A 19900-nucleotide genomic window follows, 5' to 3' on the forward strand; every position below is an offset into this window, starting at 1 on the left:
GATTCGAATTTAGTGTGACCGCGCAAGGTGCATTAAAATATGAAATAAGTTGGTCACTCTGGGTTACTCCCCCACCGCAACCCGCAAGCCATAATCATTCAACAAAATATTTTCGTACACAATTTTCTAAATTTGAATAAAACTTAACAAAAATGTTATAAAGAACGGTAAGTTAATAAAAGTAACCAAGAATAACAAAATGCAGCTAAATTGCATTAAATATATGGACATATTTAATTAAGTAACGCATTTTACTGCAAGCATCTGTGTATGTGTTCGCCTCTGCTTGTCCAAAGGGTGAAAAAAGAAAAAAAAAAATACAATTGCCACCTATGCTCCAGCAGCAGCAGCAGCAGCAGCAAAAGGAATTCCTTTCAGCTGTTAGAGAGAGATAGAGTGAAACAATAAAAAAAGGATGCAAGAGCCTTCGAGAACTTCTTAGATTACTTAACATCTGCTGAGAGAGATCAAGGTGAAGGAGCAAACAAATGAATAGGAAGATGAATGAATTATGAGAATGATGAAGAAGTGTTAAGATTTGTGAATGGCTGCAATTTTGTTCACCTGCGAGTGTGTTTGTGCGTGGTGGGTGTATGGAGGGGGGAAGTATACAAAAAATATATTCTCTTATTTGTATTTATTTTTACGCTCGCATTGGGCTCATTAGCGGCTTTTTTTTCCAATGGACAGACGTCAGCAAAGAGGAAACAAGAGAGAAGATAAAGTACATAGAAAAAGTTTTGTGTGTGTGTGTGTGGGGGGGTGTAAGTGTGTGTCTATGTATGTGTGTGTGTGTGTGTGTGTGTGTGCTTTAATCCATTGTCAGACGTTTTGTTGTTTCTACTTTAAGCTGGTCTGCCGAATTATGCAACTTCCAGACAAACAATTCTAGATTTCAATCAAATTTACTTTAACGAGAGGTGCTTCTAAAATTTCTAGCATATGCTCAATGTTTTCACAGGGCTGAATTTTAAGAAGTGGAGAACCCGGGTCTTCGTGGCGGCATTGAAAATTTTTCAAATATTTTCAAAAAGTTTCTAAAAACTAAATACTGTTTTTTGGCTGCTGTATAAACAATTTTGCGACTCGTTTCTCTCTCTCTCTCTCTCTCTCTCTCTTCTCTAAATGCGGACCTGTGCATATTACCTATAATATTGACATCTTCCAAAAATAAATTAGTGATGTTGCACAAGCAAAAAGATCTTAATAAGTTAAAATTCATGAAATGTCTTTAAAGAGAAATGTTTGGAAGTTTTGCTTTTGTTTTAAACAAATTTGTTGATTGTAAAGCACAATTAAAATAGCTAAAAGGAATCATCTCAAATTGATATTACGTATACGTATTTACAAGGAATCACAAAAAAGACGCAATAGTCCTTAGTTTAACCCTTAAATGATGACGTCTCCTTCAATTGACGACACAAATGGATCCTTTTTAAATATTTATAATATTAACGTAATGATAAGTCTAAAAATTTGAGTAAGCCGCAAAACAAACGACTCAAAGGAAGACATTCTCCAAACCAAAGATGGAATAGAGATTTGCCAGGATTTTCTTTTATCCGGGTCATGTTTATATGATTTGTTTATGAAAATAAAGAAAGATTGCAAATATATATACCCAACTATGAGATATAAAAATGCTTTATAGAGGATATTCCAAGGTAATTTCGTTCAAGTATTTCCTTAAAAATAAAGCCACAAAGGCTCATGTATAAACTCATTAAGCCTCCCCACTCTCTGAACTAATTACCAAACGATTCAGTGACATTTGCCTATCAATGGTCTATCAATTGAGTGATGGCATTTGACTGCCACAACTGTTGTATAGGCCCTCGTTTATGTGAATTTGTTTGTCGTCGCATAAACAATTTAGCTTCATCTATTCCTCTTTCTATTTCAATTGCTTTTGATCATGAGTTCTGCTAGAATAAATATTTCCAACTCTTTGTTAAACAAAAATCTTTGCTTTCTACTATCTCTCACTCTGTTTTTTCAAGTCTTTGCTAATTTAATTATGGCAATACGTATATATACACGTTTATATAGGTATTTATATCTATATATTCGTGGCAGTTTTTTTTTCTTGTTTGCTTTCGAGCTATTTTTGTCTCTCTTTTTTGAGCCAAATTTCAGCCATTTTTTGTTGTTGTTGTTTTTGGGTTTTCTGTTTCGCTTTTTGCACGCACTAGAAAAAAGTTAGTGTCAAAATGTTGTGAAATTATTCACCTCCATTTAAAAAGCGCATATTAAAAATATTTAAACAACAATTTGCTATTATTTATTTATTTATTGAACTCTCAATTGTCGTGGAATTAGCATTTAAAGTCGCACATGTTGTTTGATTAATCGCTTTTCTTATCAAGACTGCTGCACCCTGTCACTCAATAGAGGGAGGGAAGTCGTCGAAGACTACTGATAAGCCGCTGTCTGACCACTAAAAGGGTGCCTATTATAGAGGTCACATTTGTTTAAATGGCAACAATCACGCAAAAATAATCTTAATAGTCTTGTTAGTGCGTTTTTTGGGTTTACTTAGGGAAGTTTGTTATGGCATTTAAGTGTGTAAACATGATTTCAAGCATTCCATATGAAAGGACAACGAATTTGGAGAGAGAGTCGAATGCAAAGATCTTTAGGACAGTCCTTTACAGTTACTTTTTGATGGTCGTAAATTTCCAAAAACTACCCAATTGTAATATTAAACAGGGTGTACTTTCCTTGGTAACAAATTTTAAAATTTTTGTACAACTTATAAGACTTATAAGTTTACAATTTTTTTAAATCTTATTTTAATCATTCGAATAGAACTATGAATTGATGCATATGATTGTGATCATTTAATTCTTTAAATATATTGGAAAACCTAAAAGAATAAAATTTTAAGTTTTTCCTAAAAAGTATTTCTTTAGAAAACTTTAAAAAAATGGACTATTTGCAATTTGTAAGTGTAAAGACTTACTTAACAAAGGACAATTCCTAAAACATCATCTTAAGTCCTCAATTAACTAATAGTTCAATCTATTATTCTATAAGTCCAAGAAAAAATACATCCTTAATTGGTAAAAAAGTAAAAACTATTTAGTAATAATAATAAAACATTTGATTTTGTTGATATTTTTTATCCGTTTTTCGTTTTCAGAAATCTATAGTTTTATCGCTTAAAACGTATATTTTGTTTTCTTGCTTTATAAAAGTAATTGTATTTAGTTTTTGCACGACTTTAGTCTTAATCTAACCTAGGGGAGAAAAGTCCATAAAAATTTCATCATAATAATTTATTAATGTTTCATTGTTTAGTCGGCATTAAGCTATGAGTAAATTGCTTTTGATTTAATAAAGAAACTGGCCAGGAAATTAAGTAATTAAAAATTAAAAAGGATTGTTTATGTTTTCGGAATCAAGATTAATAGTTCCTTCCTTCGTATTCCACTAAATTTCTCCACTTAATTTGTTTCATCGTAGAAACATTTAAATCTATATTACTAATTCCACAATGATTGGGAAACTAAACCGATTTACATTTGAAAATATACGTGAATCCCCATAACTGGCATAACAATAACTATTATTTAAAAAGATCACCGATTAGAAATCGTTCTTGACCCTATTTAACGCTATTTTAAAAGTTTTTAAAGAACTATGAAATAATACTCTGACATTATAAGCAATTAATTAAAAAAAAAACACTCGAGTCAAGGCATTTGGCATAAGGAATTAAAAGATTTCCGCTAATTACACACCCTATATACACAAAAGAGAAGAGATTATATTTAAATAATAATGGCAACCTAATCTTATGCCTGTAAGTCAACATTTTTATGGGGTCAATCACACTTGGCACACAGTTTTGTTCGTTCTTTCCTTCTTGTAGTAGAAAAAGGTCTTGATCATATTGTTAATAAAATTTTGAAAGATTTAATATTTTTTGTTTTAGTTATGCCAGACTTTGTGGCTTTTATATTGCCGGTAATAAAATACTTTGCCATATTTTGTTGTTGATGCAGGTTGTGGTTTTTATACCATATTATATAAACAATTTCTCTAATTATTACGTTGGCATTTCAGCGAGCTTATAATTTCTATATAGCAACAGTACAATTTAATTGTTTGTATTAAACAAATACGGAAGCATGCCAAAATAACATTTTACTTTTGTTTATAGAATATTTCTAAAAATAAATTGAAATTCATCGTATTGGGGGAAACAAATACTTTTTAATGGGCATTTTTTCTTACAAAACTATGTTTAAAGTTTATAAACAATTAAATGAGATAATCGGGTTAACTGTTACACCCTGTAAAGTTTCATTTGTGATTGATCGTTATTGTTGAAATTTAATCAATTATTATTTCGTGTTTTTCTTTTCGATATTGATGTTGTAGGATTTGTTTTTATTATCATTTATTATTATAACCATATAAAAATTGGTGCAGCAATTTAAAGTAGTAATTGAGTCAAAGGAATTTGTGTCTTTGCCAGGTAATAACAGAAACAGATTGATTGACTGACTGACTGATTGGCTTATAGCGGGAAATAATGATAAATAATAAAATTAAATGGTATAGACATATCTATAAACTTCTAAAAGATATCATAATAATCTATAATAGATTATGTCTGCCTCTAGGAATGAATCACTAGGAAGGAAGGAAAAAATCAACGAAAAACTCATAAGCTACTGTGATAAACATTTATTCTGATAACTTAAAAAAATAATCTTATCTTATTGAAATAGTTTAAAAGTATTATTTGAAATGTTTACAACATATTGCCCCTGTATGTCTCTTACTCTTTGCTTAAATGACAAATTTCAAGGTTCAAAACACATTGCAAAAAACACAAATTTTTACAACTAAAATGTATTTCTGCACTTAATTTACTATACGATGCTATTAAATTTTATAATCACATTATATAATCACACATTAAAAAAGACATACAAGAAAGAATTACATTACAATAAAATTTAAAAGATCCATAAACATTCACCAACAGAAATACAAAATAATAAATAAATTTCGCTAAGATTGAGGAAAAGAATAGTTCGACACATAAACACTGCTTTCTTTCTAATTTATAATTTGTCCAAGGTTTAAATATCGCGACGAGAGTTAAATTAAAATCATTTAGATCCCTTTAGCCCTTTAGAAAGGTCCATTTTTAAATGGACCCATTTAAAAAAATGAGACCCTTTAACAAAGAATTTGATGGAAATTGGAGAAGTTTTTGTTTGTTTAAAGTACGTTAATCTTTCAAAATCGTTCAAAATGTTCCCAAAATCAAAAATATTTAATTTTCATTGAGTTGAGAACCCCTCTAGCTAACACTCTTAGTTTTCCTATTGGCCATTTTATTTTATAAGATACTTAATATAATAATGCAGTTGGACACCGATTATCCGGGCTCCTATTAACCGGACACCCCTATTATCCGGAATGAAGTTGTCCTTGTTCCATTGTCACTGTTAACCGTGATTACCTCTATTATCCGTGATTTCAAACGAAAATATTTTTTTTACATTTCTTTTTTTAATGGTTTTTAAACGTTTTGTAGAACTAAGAAACATTTGTTTGTGGATTGATTTAAAGATATATATATACTTATAAAATTTCAAGTACGAAATACGTGGAAATTTCCCTCTCGATTTACCGGGTTTTTCGATTTTCCGTCCCGACCGTCCCCGATAATTGGGGTCCAGCTGTATTTATATTGGCAATTTATAAAATTGTTTTTCCCTCCTCCATTCCATTTGGCTTTTTGTCGACAAGGTCGAACTATCATTGTATTGGGTCATGTCATGTGTTTAGTGCTTATAAAATTTGCTTAGTGTTCCATTAGAATAGAATAAATTTCTTTTTGGCTTTCCTCTAGTAAGGAAAATTCAAACCGTCAAAGAAAAGTTGTCATTATATGCTGCATTATTAATAATATTTAATTTGTCTACCATTTACTAACTCAGCCCTTAAAATACCCAAATGTGAGCTTATTTAAGTCGACAAGGAGGTGGAAGAAGGTTTGTTTTTTATAAGATACATACACATTGTAGGCAGATCAATAAATAAACTCAACAAAACTTACAAGAAGTTATAAAAGTATATCCTAATTTTAGTAAAAGTACATTGTAATTAGATTTGTTATGTCCATGTCATAAAAAATGCGTTAAAAGTAGTTGGCTATGGTAAACTTTTACTTAAGTTAGACTTGGTCCTTTTTAATTTTTCACTTTATGCAGGGTATAAACAACTTGTTCTAACTTGTTTTCTAATAATTGGCCGTCATTTCTTGTCGTATATCAAACAAAGCAATCAACTAATACCCAGTTTCAACCCAGACCAATAATTCTTTTTGTTTTTGGAATTCGGGACACGCAATAGTTTTAGTTTTTTTTTTTTTTTGTGGTTTTCAACCATTTGTAATATATAGTAAATATCGATTTTAATTTTGTTGATGTAATCAATAATCAAATTGAAATTAATTACAATGGTTTTACTTTTCTTTTCTATTCCGTTGTCTAGGTGTACTATGCGACCGCAGAATGACAGAGAGATAATGCCATATATATATTTGAGATTACAAACGGAAAAATGGAAACAATATCCCAGATTTCCCTGATATTGATTGTCGTTTGTCTAGTTGTGCAACAGACATCCGCTGATTGCATATCAACCTATAGCAGCATCGAGAGTAGCAGTACTTCGGATTCCGAGCAATTCAATCATCATCATCGACAGTTAAAGACCAGGCCAAGGACATGGCAGGAGCATGAGTTCTCGCTGCTGGGCTATAAATTCCATTTGCCATTTGTGGGGCATGCAGTGGACACGGATTTGGATGATAGTGACAGTGACGAAAGTTTGTGGCTGGATGAATTGACTGATGAGCAAACTGATAGTCGAGAGATTGATGAAGACCAAAATGTATTGGACACCACATCTAGCAGTCAGTTAACCATAGATCCATTAACTAGTAAATTTAAATTGAGTTGTGAACGAATTAACATCGTGTCAATCAATAGAGAATTGTTGGCCAAAAGAAGCATCTCTTATCATCAAATTAGGCTGCGGTATGTTCAAGCCGATGGGTCCAATCCTCTCCAGCTGCAGCAATATGAGAGTCTTAAAGATTTTCGCTGGCTTGAGAGTGATTTAAAAGATTCCACCCTGGCCAAGTTGCTCCAAAAGCAACCTCAGGGCTTTGAGTATGTGGAGAGATTGGATCTTAGCGAGAATCAATTGGAATGCCTACAATGGGCAGACTCTCCATCATCGATGCGACGCCTGAAAGTACTTAAAATGAGTGGCAATCGTTTGGCCAATTGCAGTTTAAATCAATTGCAAAATATGAATCATTTGGAAGAATTGCATTTGGATAGAAATCAGTTAAGAGAGCTGCCTTTGCATTTTGTTGGCCATCTCAGTGAGTTGCGTCTACTGAATCTTAGTCAGAATCTGTTAACTGAACTGCCACGTGATATATTTGAAGGAGCATTGAAACTGGAGCGTCTTTATTTATCTGGAAATCGCTTGACCGTCTTACCCTTTCAGCTCTTTCATACGGCACGCAGCTTGCAATTGCTTGATCTCAGCGAAAATTGGTTGCTCTCCTTTCCCGATAACTTCTTCTCGCCGAATGGTCCGCTAAAGCAATTACATTTACAGCGTAATCATTTGCGTTCAATTGGCAAGCATAGTCTATACAATTTGCATCATCTAAAGCAATTGGATCTTTCACAGAATTCCTTAAGCCAGATTGATCGCAAGGCTTTTGAGTCATTGAATCATCTACTGGCCCTCAATATCTCCGGCAACAATCTAACCGGACTGTCCTCCATCATCTTCCAGCCACTGCCTGCCCTCAAGCAATTGGATCTCAGTCGGAATCAGTTCAAGCAATTACCTTCGGGGTTATTTCAAATGCAACGATCTTTGGTTTTGCTGCGTATTGATCAGACACCTTTGGAGCAATTATCCAATTGGATATCCCGGACAGATGAATCATTAATCGATCCCCAGATATTGCGACATCTGCGTTATCTCTCGATGCAGCAAAATCATCAACTTACCCATTTGCCGAGTACCCTGTTTGCCAATGCTCGCAATTTGCGTGAACTTTTGCTTGCGGAGAGCGGTCTTCAGGCCTTGCCCCAGCAAATCTCTGGCCTTACACGTCTACAGCGTCTTTCGGTGCGGGGCAATAATCTGGCCTCATTGCACGAGGGACTGAAAGAACTTGCCCATTTGCGTTATCTCAACATATTGAACAATGAGTATCAATGCGATTGCAGCATGTATTGGCTAAATGACTGGTTAACCAATTCAAATACCAGCTTGCGTTCACCCAGCTCCAATCAGGGACCACCATTGGCGTCATATGAGACAATTGACAATCAGATTGATTTGTTAAAATGTCAATATGGATATCCGGGTGACATGTTGCGTGTATTAAGCAACCTTAATTGTTCAGTGCCTGTGGTTAGGCAATTCTCTGAGCCAAAAATGCATAAACTTCACTCCACAGCCAAATTGGAGTGCCAAATTTCGGGCAGTCCAGTGCCAGATATACTTTGGGTAAGTCAAAAGGCATAAGTTCTCTCTCACTCGTTAACATTCTTTAATTTTTAGGTAACACCGCGCAACACTATATTGCGTCATCATGCCGATCCCGATAAGCGACCCATAATCATTGAGAGCGATCGAGATGATCCTCGTCCTATAAGTAAATTCGAGCTGGCTGCCCTTATGGACGAGAGTTATGTGCAAAAGCATAACTTGAGTCGACAACAGAATTCGATGGTGGGCCAACGTTTGGTTCTGGTGGAGAATGGTTCACTGTTGGTCCACAACATTTCACGTATTGATAGTGGCCTTTACACTTGCATTGCCTTCAATGTCATGGGCAAATCATCAGCGGGCCTTAGGTGAGAGAGAGAGCTCCTTCTCTTCATGTAACTTTGTTAACATTTTTCTAATTTTTTGCAGACTCTATATCGATCCTATAGTATTTTATCGTGTGAAAATTGGTAGCTTATTGGCTGGCACTGCTTTGGCCAGCAGTTTCCTTTTTCTCACCTTGATTGTTCAGGGAATTCGAAGTTGTCTCTCCCGTTGTGGCTTTTGTCAGCGTTTCTATTGCTGTGCCAATCGGAATAAGAAATCACCAAGGGCTCGTCAAATCTATGCCATGTTGGACAGCATTGAGAGCTATAAGAGTCAACAATTGGAACGTCTGCGTGAGAATTATGCCCAGCAAGTGCATCGCATTCGTGAGAATTGTGCCCAGCAAGTGGAATGGATTCAAAGTAGCTATACCACCCAGGCCAAACATATTAAAGAGTTTCGTGATATGGGTTCAAATCATTTGACTGCTCTCAAGGATCAATATTATGATCAGGTTAAGAAAGTACGCGATTATTCCACTGGCCAATTAAGCTGGGTGCGTGAGAACTATGTCTTCCAGCGCAATAAGATCAGGAAATTTAGTGCCCATCAAGTCTTACGTCTGCGTGAGGGCTACAAGTACCAACAGCAGACACTAAACAAAGTGCTGGAGAATTTACCCAGTTTTTATTTCGAAAATTGTCGCGGACGCTGTGAGGAGGACATAGCTGAGGGTAAGTTATAAGGATATTTGTGCTTCCTGAAAAGCCAAATGATTGAAACTTTTTCTGTTTGTAGACATAGACTGCTACTTCAAAAGCCAATTGGACTTTGCTGGTGCAAAGGAGTTGAATATACAGAAGATCAAAGCACGCCTGGCTGTGGCCAATAATTCGACTAGCAAAGCTTCCATCTATTATACACCACCAGATGATCTTGATGATCCGTTGCGTAGTTCGCGTCTCAATTTGCAAACTTCACCCATTCACATCAATTACATTGATGAGAATCTCGATCAGCAGAAGCAATTGGAGCACGATTTTAAAATGGATCCTCTTCTCCTGTTATATAATACGCCGCGCCTTTACCTGAATCCCGAGGGAGCAAGTAGCAGTAATCAGGCGGCGGCCATGGCGGCAGCTGTTGCTTTAGCCAATTACGCCAGCATTGAGGATAACAATCATCATAGCGGGCATGAGGATCTAGATCGAGATCATCAGGATCAGCAGCAAGAACTGTTACCCCTTGGAGATACAACGACTGAAGATGTTAGAAACTCTCGTTCATGTCCGGCCATCTATAAGGTGTCCAAGCAGAGTGATGGTAGTACTTTACATGAATTGCTGACCAAGGACAGAGAACCGCAGCATCTGAATCCCATGGATGAGTCATCATTGACCACATCTCCTCCGGCCACAAAGCTAAACATAATCCTAGACGAACAGCAACAGTCCTGAACCTGAATCATTTAGAGATTTTTGTTCTACTTTTTTTTTCATTAATTAATTAATTGAAAGTTAAACTAATTCGAAGGCAAAATGAAGAGATGTAAAAGTAAATACATACATAGATTTTAAGTTTAAGGCAGCAAACAATAATTATATTTAGATTTAATTAGCGGAACTTAATGAATTCAAAAATGCTGAACATTCGAGATTGAAAGAAATAAGAAAAGTCATACGATTATTTAACTATATATAATTATACAGAAATTGGCACACATATAGGTATCATTAAAGAAAAAAAGAAGAAGCTATTCTCAATTCCGATGCTTAATTCTAATAAATTTGTAAGTCTTAATATACTTATTATCCTTTGGAACAATAACAAAACGGAGATCGCTAGAAAAATTTAAAATTAAAATTTTTCAATTTGACAAATGAAAAGGTCATATTTAATTTTCAACTGAGATTCTATTTTAGAAACTGTTTAGTTTTTGGTCTAATCACCGCTTCAATACTGCAACTTTTAGTTTGGAAAATTATACGAATCAGCATAAGGCAATTCAATGTTATCTGAATTTATAAAACATTAGTAAACTTGTAGATTTGAAATAGTTTTTTACAAATAAACTTTAGCTTATTTCAGATATAAAATCCAATAGTTGTTGAAACTAAAAGGACATTTAGCTGATTTAAACTAAACTTAGTTAATGTTGACTAGTAAGAAAGATAAAGATACAAAACAAAATAAAACAAGCAGTTATTTAGCAAGTCTATTAGAAATGTTTTTCTTTTGAGATTAATTTGTTTCTACCTTATTAAAGGTTTTTATTTTCCTGTAAGCATGAAATTCAGCATATTGGGAATTGAGAAGAGTTATATATCTATCTATCTATGCCTAGTAAAGAATTTAAAAATTGAGAGATTGTAGAAATGGAAATGTATCATTAATTAATTGTCAATAATACTTAAAAAGCCCCCATTTGTGATTTCATTCTATAACAAAAAAGAAAAAGAGAAAACTAAGAACAACTTATTTAAAAAACAAAGTAAATCTATAAAACAAAAAAAATTAAGGAGAGGTGTATTTTAAAGTGAAAGAAAACAAATTTTAATCATTTTCAAATATAGCAGAAACTATATATGAAAAACAAAAATCGATCTATAAATAAAATGTTTACTATAAAACAACAGAAGCAAAAAAAAATCATATGATATTATCCCAAAAAATTTATTTATAACACAAGTTTCAACTTCAAGATTACCTCAAACATTGGGACATTTCTGATTGAGCACCTCGATGGCACAGGGACTGGCATCGATTTTGCATGGCTCACTATCGGTCTCAACCTCGCTAATATCAGTCTCACACTCACAAGGATGGCACTCCAATTCTCCCTCGCCCTCGCCCTCCTCTCCCTCATCGAAGTAGCTGATCTTCTCCTCGCTGAGCATGCTGGGCATAGTGGACAGCGAGCAGACGGAAAGCTCTGAATCGGAAATGGGCAAGGGCACTGGCTCCTGCGGCAATAGTGCATAATCATAGACGGCAATCTCTTGGGCAAACCAATGTGTTGGTTCCATTGGCATTGGATTGCCCTCTTCATCCTCCATTTGGCCCATTTCATCTTCACCTTGCATATTTTCATTCGAAGCTGTGGCCTTCAAACTGAAATTATTGGGCAGGAAATAGCCCAAAAGTAGATAACGATTATTGAAACTGAATACGGCTGGTCCAGAGGGATACTGAGTGTCCCAGATGCCATGCAGAATGGTGCACTTATCATCGTTGCCAATGTAAAGTTCGAATGGACCCATTCGTGTGTTGCTATTCCATGTTGATTTCAGTCGTACGGACAGACAGCAGTTATCCTTGTTGGTATTGAAGCTATAGATGCCCACACCATGACGTTGACCCTTGAACCAATCGCCCGAATAACAATCGCCATTCACATAATTATAGCGTCCCTTGCCATGTTTCATATGCTTGCGCCAATTTCCCTCGTAAACAGAACCATCGGGATAGATGAATATGCCACGCCCACATCGTTTGCCACAACGATACTGTCCATAGTAGCGTGAGCCATTCTTAAATACATAAAGACCAATGCCATGACGTCGTCCCTTGCGATAATTTCCATCATATTGATCACCATTGGGTAAAATTGCCCAACCGCGACCATGACGTTGTCCAGCGGCATTACGTCCGCCTACATAGAGCTGTTTTAAGGGGGTTAAGGGTTAAGGGGGTAGAGTAATATTTCATTGGACAAAATTCAAACTAGCTTACACCTATATTAGGTCCTGAATCCTCCTCGTCGGGATACGACAAATCCGACTCTTCTGACATATCCGAAATACTCATAACGATGGTTTCCTTTCGGCTTTCGAATTGGATTTATTTAATCAACTTAATTTACTTTCGGGAAAATATAATAGTGTAGGAATAATAGTGTGTTCATTAGACTACGATTTACATTTAATGCCGAGGCTTGCTTTTCTATCAATAAATATTAAATTAGATCTTCTAAATTTCCATCCCTTCCCACATTTTCGGTTACCTAGACGTTTCCGTGTAGAAATAATTGGCCAATGGATAGCGTATGATTAGAGCCATTAAGGTACACAACACCTGGAATCCCATCAATATTTGTGTAACCACTCGCTCATGTGTTGGCCCAAAGAGGACCATCACAAAATTAATCAGAGTGAAGTTATTCGTTCGCACTAGACCATCAGTGCTCACCTCTTGCCAGCTTATCAATTTTAGTTTCCTCAATATGGTGACCATGAGGCGACCCAATGGATTCAGTTCTTCCAATTTGAATTCTGTTGTGCTAATATGTAATAAATCTGATTTACTATCATATTTAGGCAAACGATGACGAGGACATGGCACAAAGTGGAATAGTTGCGGTGTCGAATACAAAAAATTTAATATTTGGGGCAAAAAAAACAGGAGCAGTGTCTTGCTAAAGTGTCCCAGAATGCCGACCACAGCAAATGTCATGCCAGCGAAATAGCAAAATGTATCGCCCACAAATACCTGTGATGGATATCTGTAAGAAAAACAGAAAAGAGAGATTAGGTATTTAAATTTGAATCTTTTAACGGAAAAATTTATTGGTCACACTAAAAACTAAAAAAAAGGCCAGTTATAGCTTTATAAGACCTAAATATTTTATATCCACTTCTGATGAAAGGTAAAGAAAAATGAATGCGCAAAGAAAAGCAAATACCCTGTTTCTATTACCATGTATTGATTACCATTTCTTGATATAAGTGCCGAAATTTGTTAGAGTTTATTAATAATTTGGTAATTCTCCTTTGATTTTAATGAAAACATACGTTAATCCAGCAATTATTATTCTATTAATCCCTTAAGAACTATCTTTTAGTATTGCTTCGCTGGGAGTCAAAGACATAAATATGAAAATCTTATATATTTTGTTTCACTGTTAAGTTTATATGCTGTTTTTCCTGTTTTTAGATATATATTGATTCAAATGACTTGTATTTGTTATTTATTTTCGAATTTAAAATAGCTTTTAAACTTATAGCAGTAAAAAGGCTAAATGCTCTTACACCGAATTCGCCGGCTGCGCAGTCGACGCAGAAACAGCTGCGACGACGTCAGCTGTGCGGGGGAGAGCAAAAAAAAAAAAAGAAAAAAAAAGGAATTTTTTGGGTGTGTTAAGAAAAGAAAAAGTCTGAAAGCAGAAAATGAATATAAGCCAACAAATGGACAAAAAAATAACTTAACTTTTGTTTTTCCAACAAAACGCCAGCAGAATGGTGAAAAGTTTCACAGGAACTGCAATCGTCAGTGCCGGCAATGGACGATTGGGTATAACCAAAAAATTGGTGCTCTGGTCAGTTCTAATACTACAAATTGGCTTCATTGGTTGCATATGGCTGCTTCAAATGAGCTACAACGGCCAGGAACAACAGCAACAGATGCAGCAGAGTATATCGGGATCATGGGATCTCGATGCCAAGGATTGGAGGGGAAGGCGAGTAAACTTTGTAAAGAATCACAAACGAAAAGGAGGAGGAGAAGAAGCTCGATTCAGTGGCGGGGGTGTTCATTGCCCGCGTCATCCGCACGAGAATGTCAATCGTTATGATCTGGACTTTTATCAAATGAAAGTGGAAAGATTAAACAATACGAATTTAATGGAAGCAGCCGCCTATGAGGAGGATTTGGAGCCATCTTTATGGTGCTATCGACAGGGCACATTGAACGAGAGTCATGTCAATGAAGTGGACTATCTAATGGCGCCATTGCAATGTAAATGTGCCAGTGGCTGGCATGGAAGGGATTGTGGTCAGCCGGAGATCATTTGGCGTGCTCTGATGACCCTCAGCCGGGTCAGCAAGCGGGCAGGCATTGCGGCATCTCCACTCCAGCTAAGAGAAGCGAGTGGAAGTAATCTGCATCGTCTGTACTATATGCTGGAATTGGGACCATGGGAATTATTAAACTTGGATCTATTAGAACTGCAATTGATAGCTTTAATTGAGGTGGTGGATTACTTTCTCATCTACTATGTGAATCACAATGGCAGCAAGCAGCAGGAACAGCATCAACACACTGTGGAGGCCATGCTGGGGCGAAACAATGCCAGCTATTTGCTCTATCAGTGTCCGACGCGTCAAAATTGTAGTAGTTCTGTGGTCTACGGACAATTTCGTCGTCAACTTTGGTCGCTATGTGGTGTACAAATGCAGGTCAAGGACCTGCTCCTCCATGGTGACAGTGAAACAGTCTATGCGCCGGCCTCCTTGAAATTTCTCAAATACTATGCCAAAGATGTTCTACCTCTACAATTTCGTTTGAAGTTCAATGTCTATGGATTCTATTGGCAACATCCACAAAGAACTTTACTACATGGAGTAATCAGTTCATTGAACCATCTGCATAATGGTGTCGCTCAAATCGATAGCTATAGCCATACCTTGGGTGATCTCAATCACTTTGGCGGCTGGCATTGCCAACTGTGTTTGTCGCCAGAGCAAATTGTACGCCTGCTGCAAAGTTCCTATCACAATTTGAATGTTAAATTGCCCAATACGAGCAGAAATGCCCATATAGATTCATTTTATATACAACGATTGATATCGAATGGTTTATATATAGACGGTACCACCCAATTGCAACGTTTGCGTCAACAAAGTGAGAAATATTATGCCCCCGAAATGGCTTTACGCTTAAGCAGTCAATTTGGGCAACTTCTAGTCAATCTTTATGATATATCAGAGGAAGAGGACGATGTCGACAACGAGATGGAATGATGTCAAAGTTTGACTTGTGACCTAATCTAAGTGAAGATAGGAGTCCTATTCGATAATATATACATACATACATATTTGTTTAAATATGTATACGTGCCTGCTTTATATCATCGATCTCATATCACATTAATCATCATTTTAAACATTAATTATATTTGCACATCGCCTCAAAAAACAAATTAAGAAAAACAAACTTTAGTATTTCAGACAGACAGGACGGAACATCTGTGATAAGAAAAAAAAAACACACATACACATATATATGAAGAATTGAAATTAATAGAAAATTAATTATAATTCTTCATATCTAACAAATTTGCTGGAATTATACGTTGTGACCACCATATGATATGATCTTTTGAGTTGACTTAAGAATTTAGCTTATATATTAGTATTAACTAAATTGAGGTAATTAAGAAACCCTTGCATATGAAAAATTTAAGATCAGTTGTAATCTAATTCAATGTCTTATAATTATAGTTTATAAAAAATGATGCTAAATTTGTTAACTTGTCAGATTCATATTCAAATAAACAAGGAAAAAAACAGAAAAGCAAAGAAACTTAAAATTTTCAGAACTAAATGAGAGATGTTGACCCATGGATTGGCATTAGAAGTCCACTTTGGGGCTTGGAACCCATGGTGGATTCACTGTGGATCTAAACACTTAGGCAACTCATTTAATGAGGACTGCACTATCTTTAAATAAACAAGCACTTGGAGGATTGTTTAAACAGAAATCGCCCTAATAAGTCTATTTTAAACACGAATTGAAAGTACGAATGAGAATACGAATTGAAAAAGAAGCGCTTTAAGTCAAAATATGAGTCTATATGATTCCAAATTGAGATGCGTACGATTAATCGATAAAGCCCTAAGATTTTAATAAAAATTATGACTTAAAAAAGATTAAAAATTGATTAAATGAAGGGGTTAAAAGCAACTCATATATGTTTACAGAACGAGCTCATTTTAACTATAATGACTATTTTATTCAAAAAGGGGGTTCGAAAATGATTCGTCTGAGATCAGGTATTCTCTAAAGAGCTGGGTCGGATATTTTTTATTCTCTTTCGACTGTGGCTTATGCTACACATTCTCGAAAATAAGCAAAAAATGAAGTAAGTAAGTCGTCTCGCCGACTTTGGTATACCATACACCAGTAAAGCAAATATTTCAAGCATTTTCACATGCTTCTACAAGCATATCTTAGTATCTCGCTCACTCAATCATACGAGCACCCTAGCGCCCCCACCAGCCAACGGCCAACTCCGGCCTTATGGAAAAACGTTTATATGCATAACTCGACTGTTTTTTATCCGATTTTGATCAAATTTGGTATTTTGATAGATATTAGTATTAAATTTAAGTGTGCCAAATTTGATTGCATGAGGTAAAAAAATACGGGAGATAATCAAGTTTTTCAAATTACGGGGGCGGAAAAGGGCGTGGCAAAATTTTTATACATACAAAATGTGTGCATTTACTAAGCGAATATACATACTAAATATGGTGTCTTTAGCTAGAATAGTTTTTGAGATAAACGTTTTTTTTAAATTGCGGGGGCGGAAAGGGGCGTGGCAAAAATTTGAAATAAACTTGATCACTCTACATACTACACGAGTCTACATAAAAAATTTGGTGGCTCTAGCTCTTATAGTCTCCGAGATCTAGGTGTTCATACGGACAGACGGACGGACGGACGGACAGACGGACATGGCTAGATCGACTCGGTTGTTGATCCTGATCAAGAATATATATACTTTGTGGGGTCGGAGATGCTTCCTTCTGCCTGTTACATACATTTTGGCGACTTTAATATACCATTTCACCCTATGGGTGTATGGTATAAAAAAAAAACCATATTTTTTGACTATTAGGATTGACTATCTTCATCTTGAACATTTGGACTTTGAATACGGATTCATTCATGCCAAAATGCCATTTGAAAAGATAGATGAAGATATATTGTAAGGGATAGAAATCAGATGGTTTCTGGGCTTCATGTTTTATGTTATTTATTTCTTTATATACATTTTACGAATGAAGCTTAGGTTTTTAAAGAGAAATTATGGCTACACATTTGCATTTATATTATATTATATACTGCAAAAGCTATCGCGAGAATCAAACAATCAAGAAACAAAAAACGCAAATTATTACGAGCAGGCAAAAAATATAGCGATAGATAACGAATTTAATCGTAATAAATACTTAAGTTCATATATTCATGATAAGGACACATACATTTTCTTTTCTTTCGAATCCTATTCTAAAGATAGTCTGAAATTTTTTTCTAATAACCTTTTGGGTTTTAATTTTTGAATTAGAAAAAAAACTATCTAAATTTTATATTTATTGTTGTGGCTTAATCGCTTCCTTTCTTAAATTGTATGTATGGTTACACCTAAAAACCAATTTATATACTATAAAAGTCTAAGAAACGAAAGTGGCTTACCAAAACTCTTACAAATGCCAAATAGACTTACCTATTAAACTTCCATAGGGCCAATGAGGTGGCAAAAAATGGCAACATAAAATAAATAGAAAACGCATGCGATTCCACTTGATGTCCCAATGATAATTCAATTAAATTGAATACCAAAACCGATCCAGCTATAACCAATGATTGTCCCACCTCCAGGCCATTGATGCCAGCCAAAATGTTAATGGCATTGGTGCAGAATACCGCCAACATGCCCATAAAGACATAATAAAGTGGACCTTCAAATAAAAAGAGCAGAAATATTGGAATTACAATATTGTTAATGAAACGGGCAAAATGAGGCAAACCTATATTAACCGAAGTTCCCAGTAGGAAACGTGCGAAATTCGGCATTATCACGGTGGTCGAATTATAGTTGACATAGTAAACCATAAGCAGCGGCAGCGTAGCAATGGTGGGCAGTAGAAGCTTGTCACGCCAACGCAAATCCAGGACATCATCGGCAAAACCCAGAAAGATCATACAGCAAATGGATAATAAGGCAGCAATCAATTCCACGAACTAAAAGAGAGAAGATGGAATGAAAAGATTGAGCAAATGCATTTGCATTTCGAATTTTTAAATTAAATTTTACTTTATCATGTGGAAATGTGTCAGGTTTGCCTCCAGTCACCGCATCTGTGGCAGCTGCTTCATCAAAGGCAAAGGGTACGGGTATGAATATGAACATAGACACCAGGAAAACGCAGCCAATGACAACACCATAGGATTCGGGTCTAAACAAAGATGAAGTAGAGTGCATTACATGGGGGTAATCTCTAGGGAACATCGTGGAGCCTCTTACACTTGTGGTTGGTCCTTTTTGCACAGATCCTTGCCAAATAAATTCGCCTTGATGAACATCCCCCGGAATCGCGGTATCATTCGCACCGTCATGCAGTACGCCGCGGTGGATAGTGCCGCATTTATGGCTATTGCAGTTGCCGACATTGCTGCAATTCCACTTAATTTAATTAACCTGTTCGCCCACTAGCGACTCCACGTCACAAGATTGTGATTCAGCTCTGTGTGTGTGTGTTATTTTCAATTATGTGTGTGTCTCACTCGATCATGTTGCCCAAGAAAAAACTAATTAGGTTGGCCGAAAAGTACACGCAATTGTTCTTATGCGGCGCTGATAAAAACAAATACAGCTGTTCCATCAGCAGTGTGACCATTCGCTCGAAAGCAGTCTAATGCCACATGAAAACTATGGCGCACAGAGTGTTTCATGCAAAAATTATTTATAGTTCGTTAATTTTGAATTGAACACACTTCTACTTCTAACTTTAAGTAAAAAAAAATACTTTTAAACTGTTTATATGCATCCAAGTAAAAAAGATATAATACCGATGAGATATAAAAACCAAAATATAAATTTACTGTTATGTATATTTTAATTTATGTTTTTTTAAGATACTTTCCCGAATTATTTTCCAAATCATTGTACAGCTCTTATTTCTGAAAAAAATACCGATGAGATATAATAAAACAACATTAAAATCTGCAACACAAAAAATAAATAATAGCATGAAATGCAAATACTGGGGGTCACACATTATTTTATTTGTTAATTGTCTTTGAAATTTGATAAAATGTTTTAGAAATCAGAAATTGGTTTTAAAACTCTGTTTTATTTTTTGACAAGTTTATATTTTTAATTTAAATTTTGCAAAAAAAAATCTCGACTAACTCATTAAACGTTAAGATTGAAAGTAAATTTGAACAATTGATTATTGTAGATTATTATATATTTTAGTTAGATGTCTGTCCTTCTGTCCGTCTGTCCGTGCGAATC

General features: G+C 35.3%; 4 protein-coding genes across 4 annotated transcripts; 2 read left to right on the forward strand and 2 right to left on the reverse strand.

Annotated features, from left to right (window-relative positions):
* The first annotated feature begins 139 nt into the window (after positions 1 to 139).
* On the forward strand, positions 140 to 11098 carry LOC6641570 (immunoglobulin domain and leucine-rich repeat-containing protein 2). Its single transcript, XM_002064597.4, has 5 exons — positions 140 to 167; positions 6520 to 8571; positions 8626 to 8921; positions 8983 to 9614; positions 9679 to 11098. The coding sequence occupies exons 2-5, from the start codon at positions 6589 to 6591 to the stop codon at positions 10335 to 10337; spliced, it is 3570 nt and encodes a 1189-aa protein (XP_002064633.2). The 5' UTR covers positions 140 to 167; positions 6520 to 6588; the 3' UTR covers positions 10338 to 11098.
* Positions 11099 to 11529: 431 nt separating this feature from the next.
* Positions 11530 to 12689, reverse strand: LOC6641569 (radial spoke head 1 homolog). Its single transcript, XM_002064596.4, has 2 exons — positions 12613 to 12689; positions 11530 to 12542 (listed from the first exon to the last, which is right to left on the reverse strand). Exons 1-2 carry the CDS (start codon positions 12685 to 12687, stop codon positions 11589 to 11591), a joined length of 1029 nt encoding a protein of 342 aa, XP_002064632.1. The 5' UTR covers positions 12688 to 12689; the 3' UTR covers positions 11530 to 11588.
* An 11-nt stretch (positions 12690 to 12700) lies between these two features.
* LOC6641792 (UDP-N-acetylglucosamine--dolichyl-phosphate N-acetylglucosaminephosphotransferase) lies at positions 12701 to 19252 on the reverse strand. Its single transcript, XM_002064594.4, has 5 exons — positions 18908 to 19252; positions 18698 to 18839; positions 18411 to 18624; positions 18107 to 18341; positions 12701 to 13381 (listed from the first exon to the last, which is right to left on the reverse strand). The coding sequence occupies exons 1-5, from the start codon at positions 19051 to 19053 to the stop codon at positions 12880 to 12882; spliced, it is 1239 nt and encodes a 412-aa protein (XP_002064630.1). The 5' UTR covers positions 19054 to 19252; the 3' UTR covers positions 12701 to 12879.
* LOC6641793 (beta-1,4-mannosyl-glycoprotein 4-beta-N-acetylglucosaminyltransferase) lies at positions 13951 to 16163 on the forward strand. The gene has a single exon (XM_002064595.3). It carries the CDS (start codon positions 14115 to 14117, stop codon positions 15615 to 15617), a length of 1503 nt encoding a protein of 500 aa, XP_002064631.1. The 5' UTR covers positions 13951 to 14114; the 3' UTR covers positions 15618 to 16163.
* Positions 19253 to 19900: the final 648 nt, after the last annotated feature.

This window comes from Drosophila willistoni (assembly GCF_018902025.1).
Source record: "Drosophila willistoni isolate 14030-0811.24 chromosome 2R unlocalized genomic scaffold, UCI_dwil_1.1 Seg200, whole genome shotgun sequence".
NCBI lineage: Eukaryota > Metazoa > Arthropoda > Insecta > Diptera > Drosophilidae > Drosophila > Drosophila willistoni.